This window comes from Sinocyclocheilus grahami, unplaced genomic scaffold (genome assembly GCF_001515645.1).
Source record: "Sinocyclocheilus grahami isolate Dianchi unplaced genomic scaffold, SAMN03320097.WGS_v1.1 scaffold474.1, whole genome shotgun sequence".
Taxonomy (NCBI): domain Eukaryota; kingdom Metazoa; phylum Chordata; class Actinopteri; order Cypriniformes; family Cyprinidae; genus Sinocyclocheilus; species Sinocyclocheilus grahami.
Genome location: NW_015505653.1, coordinates 390068 through 405945, shown reverse-complemented (window position 1 = coordinate 405945; position 15878 = coordinate 390068). Strand labels below are relative to the sequence as shown.

General features: G+C 36.4%; 1 protein-coding gene across 1 annotated transcript; it reads right to left on the bottom strand.

Moving 5' to 3' along the window:
* Positions 1 to 866: 866 nt before the first annotated feature.
* ctdspl3 (CTD (carboxy-terminal domain, RNA polymerase II, polypeptide A) small phosphatase like 3) lies at positions 867 to 8925 on the bottom strand. Its single transcript, XM_016235812.1, has 10 exons — positions 8593 to 8925; positions 7540 to 7651; positions 6328 to 6441; positions 4747 to 4855; positions 4541 to 4658; positions 4189 to 4275; positions 3184 to 3246; positions 2028 to 2107; positions 1089 to 1215; positions 867 to 983 (listed from the first exon to the last, which is right to left on the bottom strand). The coding sequence occupies exons 1-10, from the start codon at positions 8701 to 8703 to the stop codon at positions 867 to 869; spliced, it is 1038 nt and encodes a 345-aa protein (XP_016091298.1). The 5' UTR covers positions 8704 to 8925.
* Positions 8926 to 15878: the final 6953 nt, after the last annotated feature.

Genomic DNA, 15878 nt, shown 5'->3' with positions numbered 1-15878 from the left:
TGAAAAAGTAACTCAGATATTCTCTTGTAAATTAAAAAGTAATGCGTTACTTTACTAGTTACTTGAAAAAAGTAATCTGATTACGTAACTCGCGTTACTTGTAATGAGTTACCCCCAACACTGGCTGTACCATAATCATGGAGTCTGCTTATCATAATTTCTCATGTCTCAGTTTCTGTGTATGATTCAAATGATCCTCAGGTGTTTGCATACCTGGATCCAAAGCTCCCAGTCATTTTAACCTTTAGTCAGCCAACTGAAACATGAATCGTGTCAAAAACTTTATAAATTGAGATTCTTTTTAAAAACTACGGGTCAGTGCTGAGCTTTGGGGTTTGAGAACAGAAAAAAAAGTGCCAAACACTAATGAAAAAAGGTGCAAAAGCTATCATTAGGAACTCTTGCAAAAGGTATGTACACTTAGAAAATAGCCTAATATATACCCTTTAGGGATAAGTCACTAGATATTGTGTTCAGAAATTAAAAATTGATTCCCAAAACCTATTAAATTCTTTCCTTCATTTCAGTTAAATTGTGACCATGTTATACTGATTTGTTCCCTATTTTAAATTTAAGTTTAACCTGGGACGTGATTTAACTCAAATGAATTATTACACAGATTGAACTAATTTTGAACAGATTTAACCCTTGTGCTTTGCTGAAAATCATTTACCTAATTTGGTGTTTCCAACCTGCCTACAAAAATTGCTTATAAATCTCACATTATATTGCTATATTTCAACTAGCACAGGTTTTGTATGTTGTTTTTGGAACTGATTGGTTGCAAGTCTCTTTGATCTGAGCTAATGCACCTGTTTTTTTTAAGTGAACATATATATATATATATATATATATATAGACTGATGTTAATGGCTAAAAACACTCACTGCATGCACTAGTTTCTCCATGTATGGAATGAGCTTTTGCAGCTCACAGTCCTCTTGATCTCCGACCCAGCTCTTTATGGGAATCATATTCATCAGCTAGAAAGAACAAACACAGATCCAATAAGAACATGTCACTGATATACTGGTTAGACTTGATGTTTGACAAACCCTTTTACATAGAAAAGGTAAGGACAAGCATACGTGATATGGGAAGGTGTGGGGGGCGTTGTCCAGGATGACCGTCTTTGACAGGTCTCTCTCCAGAACAGTCAAGTCTTTAATGTAGTGGCCAAGCACACAGGCGCAATCGTCCTGATACAAACGGTGCCTTTAAAACAAGAACGCCACTGAATTACATTTTCATACTTCCTTCAAAGCCAAGTTTGTGACCTGTAAACAAAGTAAAAATAGATAGCTCCCAATACTTCCTTATTATTGGGAGCTTAAACAGTTTTATTTGAGCACATTTTAGTTACACTAAATTAAAATGAGAAATGGTGCCTTGGCAACTAGCTGAAATAAAATATTTTATTTCAAGTAACAATTTTTTTTTTATGGTTTTAATTTTAGTTAACTAGAAGAACCCTGAAAGACGTGTGACATTTTTGATCAGATGATGTAATTATCAGTAGTCAGTTAGACCAGTGGTTCCCAACCCTGGTCCTGGAGGCACCCCAACACTGCACGTTTTGTATGTCTCCTTAATCAATCACACCTGATTCAGGTCATCAGCTCATTAGTAGAAACTCCCAAGATCTGAAACTGGTGCGTCAGAGAAAAAAGACATGCAAAATGTGCAGTGTTGGGGTGCCTCCAGGACCAGGGTTGGGAACCATTGAGTTAGACCAGGGGTGGCGAACGTCGGTCCTGGAGAGCCGCAGCCCTGCAGAGTTTTGCTTCAACCCTAATCAATCACACCTGAACAAGCTAATCAAGGTCTGAAGGGTTACTAGAAAGCTACAGGCAGGTGAGTTTTAATTAGGGTTGGAGCTGTACTCTGCAGGGCTGCGGCTCTCCAGGACTGGAGTTCGCCACCGCTGAGTTAGACCATCGTTTGGCTCTCAGGTTAATAAAAATGTTATGAGATTTGCAGATGCCCAGCTGAGATTTAGGGTACATGACATTCAACATATGTCTCACCTAAAGAGCTTTTTATTAGGGTCCAATATATCTACAATCTTTTCTGCATATTCCTTTTTTGCAGAGGTGTAAACAAACATCTGTAATAAAAAAAAAAAAAAATCAGAACAGATTTATTCACTGGCAAAAATTAAGGCCTGTTCACACCAACACAAATGTTCAGCACAAAAATTCGTTCTGGTTTTCGCATACCATTTTCCCAGCGTGAATGAAAATGCAAAAATCATTTTGCTGACAATAGGTGGCACTTATGTAAAAGCGGAAACCCCTAAGAAATTTAGTCATTTACATGTTTTCAAATAGCCATTCAGAGTTCTGTATTTGACGTGGTGTTCAAATAACACTATTTTATGCTTTATATAACAAAAGCAGCTCTAGGCATGTGACCAAAAGCCCAAATCTTATTGGTAGCATTGATGCATTTGAATCTGTTGCACTGATGGCATGCAAACGTCCATGTCAGACACATTAAAGGTGCATGAAGCAATATTTGAAAAATGCTTTTGACCACAGTGTCGGACCGAGTCCCAAAACACACTCGCTGCCAAACAGCAGTAAGGGGCGAGTCTAGTAATGATAGGGAGATGTGAGTGCACAGGACGGATATTAGCTGATCGGCTATAGATGGCAGATTAAAAAAAAATAAAAAATTTAAAAAGGAGGGAAAATTTGTTTTTAAAAACATTTAAAAAAAAGAAGCGTTACAATCAGGCAAGAGGTAGGACCCGCATAAATATTGGAGCAGCTTTCCAGCAGTGGAGAGAACTCAAGGAGTGGGAACGCCTGGAATTGGACGCCGAGGTTGCTTTGTTTCTTCTTGATAGGTGAGTTATGTTGATTTTGCTTTGTTTCACACAACTAATCTGTGTTGGCTTTTGATTGAATATGCTGTGGCCGGCAGGCATAGCAGATTCAGCCATCGTCACTGCTAGGGTTGTGTACGTACGTTTGGGGCGGAGTTATCAAAATAGGGGCGAGGTCCTGTTGGGGTATGGGCGTGTTTGTTTTGGTGCTTTCAAATATCAACATTGTTTGGCAAAATTCGCTCAGTGCACTTTAACAGCTGTTCAATCCAATTTAAATGCGTAGCGTATCAAATATTCATCTTGGTGCAAACAGGCATTTAATGTTTTAGTGTAATGTTCACAATGTTTACCTCAAAATGTTTGGTCATGGCTTGTAGAAACTCTTTGACATATGGTCTGAGGATCACATAGACCTGTGAAAAGATGTTTGATGAATCACAAAAGCAACACAACTGCAAACCTTTTCCATGACAGCTGCAGGACGTTAACCACTATTCCAACAAATACATGTATGCGAAGCTTAAAGGAATATTTCATACAAAAATGAACATTTGCTTAAAGTTTATTCACCCTCAGAACATCCAAGATGTAGATGATGTAGATGAGTTTGTTTCTTTATGGGAACAGATTTGGAGAAATGTAGCATTTCATCACTTGCTCACCAATGGATCCACTGCAGTGAATGGGTGCCGTCAGAATGAAAGTCCAAACAGCTGATAAAAACATCATAATAATTCACAAGTAATCCACACCACTCCAGTCCATCAGTGAACGTCTTCTGAAGTGAAAATCGGCGTGTTTGTAGGAAACAAATCCATCATTAGAATGTTTTTAACTTCAAACCGTTGCTTCCAGCTAAAATATCAGTTCTCTATCCATAATATTGCTTCCTCCAGTGAAAAAGTCTCACCTGAATCAGGAGAGAAATATGCACCATATACAAGTGAAAACAGTCCAGTTCTAAACAAACGTGGGTGGACTTTGATGTGAAAGAACAACAGGGGATGGACTTTTTCCACTGGTGAAAGCAATATTATGGATTATGGACAAGCAAGAAGTGACGATTTACTGTTAAAACACGTTAATGATGGATTTGTTTCTTATAAACATGCAGCTTTTCGTGACACAAGATGTTCATTGATGGACTGAAGTCGTGTGGATTATTGTGATGTTTTTATCAGCTGTTTGGACTCTCATTCTGACGGCACCCATTCACTGTAAGAGAATCCATTGGTGATCAAGTGATGTAATGCTACATTTCCCCAAATCTGTTCCCATGAAGAAACAAACTCATCTTGGAACAATTTTTTTCCCAGCATGTTTAATTTTGAACATTAACTACTAGTTTTACCAACCTTGTACTTGTGATCTTGAAAGTGGGTATTGAAGGTGTATTCTGCATCATGGATCACATTGAGTGAACTGAAGACGAGGGTTTCATCCTAGAATAGTACAGAAATTAAATCCAAAGAATCACAAACCAGTCACCTCTTAACCTCAATCTAATCAGTGAGAACAGTGGTCCTCTAGTCAACGTCACTTACATGACTGTTAAAGCATCTCTCAATGGGGCAGCATTAAAGGCCCTTCTGATTTAATGACCCTGCCATTCATTTCCAATCACCATAATGCATGCAAATTCAATCAGTTTAGTCACATTCTGACCAAGGTATTTCTTTTGAGCTGGCTTTTTGGAAGGTAACTTACCAAATCAAGCACCAGGGTAGCAGCAGGTGTGCTCCTCGTCTTTGGTGGAATGTCCCGCACTGCTGAGACAGGCCTGGACTGTTGTGAACGATTTGGAATGTTCTTAATAAACCTGAAACTAAGGGACAAATCAGAAAGATTTCAAATTAAACCTCCTCAATCAGGCTGAAGAGCACAAAATGAAATCATTTGTAGAAGCGACTCACGGGCTAAACACTTCTTCATTCTCTTCATCCTCTGAAAGAGGGCTGGCAGCACTGTAACTGAACACACAGTGTTCGGGACTGAACATGGGACTTGAGTTTGGCTGCTCACCTACGAAATAAACAACAGCTGTTACATAAGCACATGAAATCTAAAATCAGTAACAGCATAAACCCTATTAGCATATTGTTAGCATGTTTTAACATCTAGCAGTTTATCCTTGGTTACTTGATAGGCTTTGCTAGTGATAAGACATACATATATATATATATATATATATATATATACACACACACATTTTGAAAAATGGGGGAATTCCCCCTTTAGGTGGCTCTTATTGGGGGATTTTTTTCATTTGACATTTTTTGTTTTTGACATTTTTAAACTACAATCATCCAACCTAAACGTTTCATCACCCGGTGTATGTGTTTTTCAATTTATAATGTTGTTGATTCATATTTATATTGCGAGGAAAATTCTTAAAAAGAACTTTGATTTCAAACTCTGAAATTAATTTATTTTAACTAAAAAAAAAAAAGTAAGAAAGTAAGCAGTCAGTAATAAAATAAGAATAGATAAATGACAAGCAATTGCACAAACAAATACAATAACTAGACAACTAAAATGAACTGTGCTTTAAGTTTTTCAGGTAGGTATAACAGTAATATTCAGGTACAAAAATACCACAGAAACTGAATATTCTGTTTTAACTTTAAAATAACACCTGTTAGTCTTCAATGTATAAATAACCATTAATGACAGACAGCAGCAGGTTTATTTAGGTTGCGGTCTCTTTAAGACCTCATGCGTGGATCTAACTGTTACACGTAAGTTTTGTTTCTCAACTGTTTACATTCACTTAATAGCCTATATACCGGCAGTGATTAGTATAAATCGACTGTTTACGTGAATACTCATCAAGACGGGCATTGACAATTTTTTATTAAAAAGTTTTAATTAATAAAATAAAAAATTAAAGCCGTTAATACGCGATAAGGCGCAACACAACTTCATTATGTAGTCATGCGCTCTCAGATGCGGCTCTATGTGCGCGCGCTTTGGGTGTGAGCTCACAGAAAGGGGTTTCACAGAGAGTGTGCAAGTACTGAATTGAGCACTTGAATGTTTAAAATGTTAAGACTCAAAAGCACGTGCAAATGATACATTCCATCATCTGTCCCGATGATCTTTCGGGAATTACGGATTAAGGAATATCGGGAATTAAGTCAGATCAGAAAAGATATGGCACACAGATTCACAACATTCTGAAGGTCTGTGCCAAATTGAGCTAATGTTAGTTTAGGGATGGGCATATTGGCGAACCCCTACTAATAATTGCTAATATGTTGGCAAAAACTTTAAGCTAAACTATCTCAAATGGAATAAATTATCAAACAAAAAACATACATACATACAAACCCGATTCCAAAAAAGTTGGGACACTGTACAATAAGTTTATGGGATTTGTAAATTATTCCATTACTTTTTTACTCACAATTTGTACAGTGTCCCAACTTTTTTGGAATTATATATATACACACACACACACACATACAAGTAAATAAATGAATAAATGCACTGACTGTCGCTTGGGGGTGTGAGAAAGTGCACTGTAGGAGAGTAGAGGCTTCGAGCAGCAGGATTCAATGAGGAATGTCTTTCCCGAAGGTGACGGACTGGGGTCTTGAAATCTGACTCTAAAAACACAATGGTGAGTATGATACCTTTTAAATACCATATCATCATTAAATGGTTGGTTCACCCATTAATGAAAATTAGGCTGCGTTTTACTCACCTCCGATACATCCTAGGTGTATATGACTTTCTTCTTTTTCGGACGAATCCAGTCGGCGTTATATTAAAAATGGTCTTTGATCTTTCAAGCTCTATCATTGCAGTCAGCGGGTGTTGCATTGCTTCAGTCCAAAAGTAGTTCAATAAAAAAGCACCCATCCATAAAAAAATAAAAAGTGTCTCACACGGCTCCGGGGGGTGAACAAAGGCCTTCTGTAGCGAATCTATGCGTTTTTGTAAGAAAAATATCCATATTCAAAACGTAATAATCAGTTGAATCTAGCTTGCGCTCATTGTTGTACACTGGAAGCAGCTCCAGGTGGATGATGTATGAGGTCAGCGTTGCGCATGCGCCGCTCAGAAGTGACTAACGCGGAAGCGCAGGAGAGAGACCAAAACAAAACAACGGTCAAGAATTAGAAGTACAAAACGAGGATTTGTAAAGAAGAATGTCAGAGGATTTCGATAGAAGCCAAGAGGAGACTGGTTTTCATTTGCTAAAGTAAGGAACCTTTGCTTCCTTTGATCCTGTTAACAAACGTTGGTTTTCACGAGACTCACCGGCGCATGCGCAACGCTGACCTCATACATCATCCGCCTGGAGCTGCTTCCAGTGTACAACAATAAGCGCAAGCTAGATTCAACTGATTATTACGTTTTGAATATGGATATTTTTCTTACAAAAATGCATCGATTCGCTACAGAAGGCCTTTGTTCACCCCCCGGAGCCGTGTGAGACACTTTTTTTTTTAAATGGATGGGCGCTTTTTATTTAACTTCTTTTGGACTGAAGCAATGCAACACCCGCTGAGTTCAACGATAGAGCTTGAAAGATCAAAGACAATTTTTTATATAACTCTGACTGGATTCGTCTGAAAGAAGAAAGTCATATACACCTAGGATGCCTCGGAGGTGAGTTAAATGCAGCCTAATTTTCATTTTTGGGTGAACTAACCCTTTAATAGACTCTTACATAATGTTTGTCAAATTAAATAATGTACCTTTATTGTCAACAGTTGATAACAGTTTCCTCCTCCTTCGTGGACGTTTGGCTACTGTTGGGACTTCATCAGCATCCAGATTCAAGCAGTCTTGAAGAACTTTTACTTCATCCTAAAGCAAGGGCAAAGAAGCCAGGCAGTTAATAATTTATTTATTCATGTTTTAACGCCATTTCAGCAACAATGGCTATATTCATCGCAAAACATTAACATGTAATATAATTTCAATACATCAATTACAATCATATAACATTTTCTTAAGAAACAATCATTATACAAGAAACAACAATAGTACTGATAAAAATCATATACAATCTTTCAGTTTAATCAGTGATAATAATTCTAAAATTCTTCCAGGAGAGACTTAAAAAAAAAATACTTTTAGTATATTTTCTAAATAATATCGTTGTCTAATATCATTTAAAATTGGACATTCTATTAAAATATTTTGTACACTCAAATGATTCTTACACAAGTCACAGACTGGTTTCAGGCAGTTACTAAACCAAAGAAATTAAACAGTATTTTTATATAAATAAGTGCAATAAAAAAAAACGTTCAAATAAACGCCTACTTTCGGATATCTTACAAAGAATATCTTAATTAATTTCCTTTGTGCTTTAATAAACAATAAACAATAATAACTACAAGATCCATGTGCTTCTTCAGCGACAATACACAGAGAAGCTGATTGGCTTCACAAATGCCATTCAAAAACACTAAATCTTATTGGCCACACGGCGAGAATTGGACCCGCCCATAAACAGCTGAGGCAGCATTACGACACTTACCAGAAATACATTCATTACAAATTATTATTATTCATATGAACAACAATATATATTTCATGATGATTAATGATATTTTTATTAAAATTTATATAGCAAAATTGTTTAATTCCGCTCACAGGATTTCTTGCTTTAAATCGGTTAGCATCATGCTAACGAGGCCTGTGCAGATCATTCACAACACGGAATCACATGCTCAATCACACCAAACACAGACAAGTTGTGTTTGCTCTTCATATGTAGTGTTCATGACAGCAAGACTGACCTGGGTCTGGACCTGCGGGGTCTGCGGTCCCGGTGTCTCCGGAGCGGCTCGACGGCGACGGGACGGTGTCGTCGGGTTTTCATTTAAAATATTTCTCGAGCGAAGTCTCATTTTGCTGGAGCCCCGATTAAAAGACGTCTTCAACGGACATAGGGACTTTAAACTCTCAGGAATAATGTAGTAATGTTAGCTCAAGCGTCGCGTTAATCTCCATGAATTCGGTAAATTAGTTTCGTCTCGGCGTTTCCAATCCACACTGCCGCCTTCTTCTTCTTCTTCTTCTTCTTCTCTCGAGTTTTTTGGCGGATTGGCAAACCAACGTTAAAAGTGCATGTCCGCCACCTACTGGTCTGGAGTGTGGAACGTACACGGTTCAGCTATGAATTATTCAACTGTTACAGATTAAATAATAATAATAAAATAAAATAAAATTTTTACATAAATGAAAACAAAAGTCAAAACTTCAAACTCTTTCCATTAATCTTGTCTTTTTTTATATACTTAAACAATTCTCCATATATTCTTGATTGCATTACCCCATAACCTAATAGTGTCTTTAGAGATATACTATTAATTCCCATCAGTTCCAGTTCTTGGAACATCTGATGTCTTTCCCTTTCATACGCTATACATATTAAAACAACATGCTCAACCGTTTCTGGTAGTCCACATTTATCACAATTGCCTGTTTCATGTTTCCCTATTATGTGCAAACTGTTATTTAATGCTACATGTCCTATTCTCAATCTAGATAAGATAACCGCCTTCCTTCTATTTCCATAACTTGCTCTCTCTTTAGCAACACGCTCCTGGATCTTAAATAAATGCCTCCCTTTTCTTTCATTTTCCCAACTTTTTTGCCATTTCTTTTCAACTTCTATATATATCAATCTCTTTATTTCAGCTTGACTTATTGTTGGAATTCAACTTGTGGTTGTTCCAGGGTCTTCTTTGCAAGCTGATCAACTCTCTCGTTCCCCTCTACTCCAACATGAGCCAGCACCCAAAGAAAATAAACCAATAACCTTAATTGCCTTATCCTATAAATACTCTGCACTGTAAAAAAAAAAATCTGTGACATTTACGGTAAAATACCGGTAGCTGTAATTCCCAGAACCTCGCCGTAAAAAATATGGTATGTTTTATAGTGATAAAAATTTTAGGTTTTACAGATTTAACTTAAATTCACAATAAAATACAGTATTTCATTAACTGATGTAATGTTAATAAACCAACATATTGAAGTGCTAACATCTGTTTTGAACCATTGTAATGCACTGATGTAATGAATCAGCTCATGGGAAATATGAATAATTAATCATAACTAGTTATAGTGAGTGTTTCGATCATAAGCCTGCCTAAAACAGTATACAATCGCAAAAACCAAATACACGATGACAATAATATACACAATGACCTGAAGGATACACTGTTCATTCAAAGAAAGGTTTTCCTATGAATTAATTAGTAGAAAAGTCAATTTCTACTGTGCATTTTGCCTCTTGCTCTGGAAAATGCAGTGAGGGTCTCTCTGCTCACATTCCATGAGGTCGTAAACATATCTGGTGTCAGGGTTGCCATGGTAACCAGGGGGCCTGGTGCCAGACATCCTGGCATCCAATTTATTGGGTGAGGGGACTGTGACGATTTGTTAATCTAAGCCGCGTGCTTTTCTTGTTGTCTTGTGTGAACACGCGGCTTATGAGTTTTCTCATTAGCTGCGTGTTCGTGTCTCTTGTTCTAGCACATGGCTTGTGATTTGTTTTGCTGGCCATGTGCTTGTGTTTTGTTTTGTGTGAGCACATGGCTTTTTGTCTTTGATTCGGTGTGCCATGTGCTCATGTCAATTGTCTTGACCCCTCCCATCTTGTTACCTGATTATTAGTTAATTTGCCCCACATGTGGTCCCTCGTTACCCTCCTCATTTGCTCTCCATTTATTCTCCTTGTGTTTACAGTTCGTCTTCATCTCTCCCTGGATGTGTCCGGATCTTGCCTTGCCTTGCCTTGCCAGTCTGTTTTTCCCCCACGGGGTGGTTTTTGTTGCTGTTTTGTTTATTTTTATTATCAATAAAGCCCATTCTCTGCAGTACTGAGTCCTTGCTCCATCCTCTACCCAGACCCTGACAAGTTTGCCATGTGTGTGCCCCGCCCTCCATGGCACATTACTCACTGTGTCACTAAAAGCACCCAATAACTTAATGATTCTTCTCTAGATAGACAGTTAAAATGTAATTAAATTTAGATTTAATTAGGAAGTAACTGAGCAATAGCATTCAGGAAGGATACATCTAAGATTTGAATTGAAAATACTAAACCCCATCACGGTGACACACGATACTGAAATAATGCAATAAACATTAATTTAACAACATTAGATGTAAGATTAAACCCTACACAACTGATAAGAAAAAACGAAGAAGAAACATGTTATTTCAAGAACAACAAAAAACATTATATATGAAGTGTCATGCAGGGAATTCTGGGAGTGTCAATTTAAGATTTTTCACTGTAAATTATACAATGACTTTTTCTTTTTCACTTCCAAAAACTGTATTTTTAACAGTATTTTACTGTAAAATTACATTAAATGTAATTACATTTATTCACCGTATATAGTATGGAAACTTACAGCGTGTAGAATTTCATATAATATGTCCTGTCATGCTTCTCATTTTCCACTCCGTAAACTTGTCAGAGCCGCCATTGAATCTGTACAAACCACAACTGTATTAGGCTTCAACCCACTGCAGTGCAAGACATATAGCTAATAATTCAGAAGTATATACAGATACATGATCAGAAACTCTTCTAGCAACTTTGATATTGAATTTAGGTATATATATTGCAGCTGCTGTTCTTCCAGTCCCTGGGTCTTTAGATCCATCTGTGTATATCTGCAATACTGAATAATATGTTTGATTTATATATTGTTGCACAACTGAAACTATTGGGATGTTCATGTCGATGCTTTTTATCTCTTTATGAATGTTTAAATCAACAAATGGCATTGGAAACAACCAGGGAGGTATCGCAGGAGGCGACTCGCCACTGATGGTGCAATATCAATCTCATCAAGACCCATTCTCTGTGCTTCCTTCCCAACAATCCAGCCAAAACATACAAATTCTTTACGTTCATACTCCCAACATTCTCTTAAAGTATTCTTGACTGGGTGACTTTCCGAGTGACCCTTAATGCTAGTCCAGTATGTCATCATCAGCTGAAGTCTGCATAACTCTAGGGGCAGTTCTCCCATTTCAACCTGTAATGATACCACAGGAGATGACCTGAATGCTCCACAACAAATTCGCATTGCCTGCGTTTGTATCTTCTTAATCTTTTTAATCCACGTTTTATTTGCAGAAATATACACCATACAACCATAATCAATGTTGGCTCTTTTTTATTGCTTTATATATTCCTTCCATTGATTGACGCCTAGCCCCCCATTCAACTCCAGATAAGCATCTTAATATGTTTATCCCTTTCTTACATTTTTCTATCAGCTTGTGAATATGTATTCTGAAGTTAAATTTTGAGTCCATCCACATTCCTAGAAATCTGACTACATTAACTTGTTCTAGCTGGTGACCATACATTTTTATATCCAGAGAAGGATTCATTTTCTTATTCGAAAAACATATTACCTGCGTTTTTGCCACAGAAAATCGGCACCACAACCCCGTGCTTCCATGCATCAGGCAACATCAGGCAAAACCATATTAAAGAGTCCTAATATCATATTTAATGACACATTCGATAAATGTTTAATCATCTCATAACAAATATCATCTTTACCCGGAGAAGTCTGTTTAATCTCATACAATGTGAAATCTGAATCTAGTATGCCTGCATCTGGCTTCTTTTTTTACAAATATCTGAGCATTATCCATCACACACTGTTCCATACTTCCTCATATCCTCTGATATATTCGCATTGCTATGAACCTTAACAAATGTCTCCACTAATATTTCAGCTATCACTATCAGTTACTGCAATATTGCTGTTGTCAACTAACACCGGAATGCTAGTATTCCTCTGAATTCCTCCCATTTTCCTGATCATACCCCACAGTTCATTAATTTCAATTTCTACCCCAATTTTATTACAAAACTCTCTCCAATAATTTTTCTTTGCTCTTCTAATTTCTCTCCTCACCATTGCCTGAGCTCTTTTATAATGAACAAAATCCGTTAACACTAGCGATTTGCTTGCTTTCTTAAGGGCTTTATTTCTGTTACAAACTAATTCACTACATTTTTCATTCCACCATGGGACCGCTTTTCCACACTGACTGACCTCAGTTTAAACTGATGAAAAAACACAACCGAGCTTTAGCCAATCAGAACACGCGCTCGATGCGGCGGGCGGAGCTTCAAAGAAGCTGAAGTCACATTGACTGTGTTTACAGTTATTAAAGCACCAATAATGGCAAAGCATTGTTTGACTGCAAAAATACGTAATTTATTCATGTCAAATTAGGGCGTCAAACAACTGCTCATTGTATGGTATTTTAATTTTCAGTGGAAGGTCTTTAATAGGCTACAACACTAGGTTTCTGACAGCACTGAGAAATGTCCAGAAACTGGATCTATTTTCCTCTTAGTTTTCAGTTGGACAGCTTTGTAGAGATGAATTAGTCATTCAGCCATGATTACCACATTAAATGCTCAACTTTCTTAATAGAATATGGAACACGGTTAACTTTTTTATTTTTTTTTATAAATTTTTCAGTGAACAATCCCAGATATGGGTACTTGAGAACTAACTATTCCAAAAATGTTATATATATATATATATATATATATATATATATATATATATATATATATATATAGCTGTACTGTTGGCCATATTATCTCAAATAGGGTCAAATTCATGCTCATTTTTTTTGTTTTCTTAAACAATATTTCAACAAAAAGTTTGCAATTGTGACAAAATTCTGTGGGGTCTGTTACATTTGATATAATTAAAAAAATACATATATAAGTGCAGACAGGTACAATATAAAAATCATACTTTTTAATGTGCATTTTAATATAGAAGTTTCATTTTGTTTTAATAAAAAAAAACCTCTAAAAGTTTCTGAACTTTCTGAACAAAAACACTATTGTGTTGACGTGTTTTATAGAGTTTTACTAAAATCTTAAACTGAAATGAATCTAGAACAATACTAACAACATTTAATTAGAATGACAGTTTATTGTATTCAATGTCTGTTTACAGCGGAAGATCTCCATTTTTGAAAAATCAAACATTGAAATATCTGATACTTGACAATTATAAAATGTAAACGTCGAGAGTACATTTAGCAAACTCTGAAACAACAAAACTAATCAACATGAACTTTCTTTCTTTTTTTTTTTAAACGGGGCAATAATATACTGAACGCAACAGAAAACAGACACACCCAAACTGAAGCTCTTTACATTATGACATATAAACAGGCAAATAACTTCGGTTAAAAAAGAAAAATTCAATTCCATCTAATAACTACATTTGTTATGAACGTATGTTGAGGTGTTCTTGTGTCATTGTTTGGGTTACCAGCATTCAGACTAAGAGAGGTACAGTTGATGTTTGATGATTTCCCAAAATATAGGTTATAGAGTATTTTGAATCCATAATATTCTGGCCATCACAGCACTTATGTGACATTCTTTGGATCCCATAACCCCCCACCCCCCGACCCTGACCCCCCAAGTTACAAATCGATATATTTCTTTTCAAAATAATGTTAATTAAACACACAAACAGAGATTAAATAGGTTAGGATTGTCTTTGTCCTTCATCCCTAATAGAAGCGGTCAAGAGATTGACACTATGCAATTCAAAAGCTTTAAAAAGCACCACAACCAAAACCTGGTCTTTCCTAGGAGCTATTTCAGATTCAACCTAAGCAAGCTAAAACTCAAAAGCACTCACATAAGAAAGGGATAATTAGATAAAAAAATAAAAAAAATACTTGCAATTAATAATCCTTGAGTCATTGTGCCAAGGGAAACATTTAGCATTACTATTAGGGTAAAACAAATGTTACATGCACTGTGACCACAGCTCTATGATGAACATATCTGTATAACTAGAGGTAGAAGTGTATTTCCTGAGAAGACAACAAATGCCTTATAACGTAAAACCTAAATTTCACAGCTGTCTACACTCTTAAAAATAAAGGTGCTTCAAACAGTTCTTCAAGCGATGCCATAGAAGAACCATTTTTGGTTCCACAAAGAACCATTCAGTCAAAGGTTCTTTAAAGAATCATCTCTTTCTTACCTTTTTATTAATCTGAAGAACCTTTTTTCGCCACAAAGAACCTTTTGTGAAACAGAAAGGTTCTTCAGATGTTAAAGGTTCTTTATGGAACCATTTAGTCAGAAAGGTTCTTCTATGGCATCGTGAAGCACCTTTATTTTTAAGAGTGTATGTATTGGAAAAGTGAATGACTTGATTTTTTGTGTAACGTTAAGATCTGCAGAGACAAAAGCAAGCACAGAATTATCAAAGAATAAGGCATCCTGCAATAATAGAGAAGGTTTATTGTACAGCAATTTTGGTTGTCCTTGCAATAAAGTTGACTACGTTAGCATGCTATATTAAAATTTGCATACATTAAGGCATACATCAGAGTTAAAACAGACTTAATATCCCTATTATGGATACTAACAGCTTTAAATGGGTGTTATGTGTCTCTGTCTTACTCCTTGTGGTAACAGTATTGTTTCCTAGACCAGAAAATAAAAAAAGCAACAACACTGGGTAATGGCAATTACAATTAAAGATCTACTCTTATTTGAATGTGTCACTTAAAAATTGAGGGATTTGACTCTAAAATGCAGGCCGGCAGATTAAAAAAAAATGCAAAAAATATTTCCTTTTAAGGGATAGTTCACCCAAAAATGAAAATTTAATGTTTATCTGCTTACCCCCAGGGCATTCAAAGGTGAATCAGAGGTAAAAAAACCCCGATATTAATACTGTTCAGTTTCTTGCACAGACCGATCGTTTCATGTCTTTACATATCAATGTATCGTCACGAGCCGCAGGGTTTAATTTGGTTTTGTTTGTGTATGTTTTTTTGACTCTCAAAGCCATGATTCCCATTCACTTACATTATAAGACTGACAGACTGCAACGGTTTGAGTTAAAAATCTTCGTTTGTGTTCTACTGAAGAAACACAGTCACCTACATCTGGGATGCCCTGGGGGTAAGCAGATAAACATCCAATTTTAATTTTTGGGTGTACTATCCCTTTAAGATATGCATTGACGAAAAATGTGCC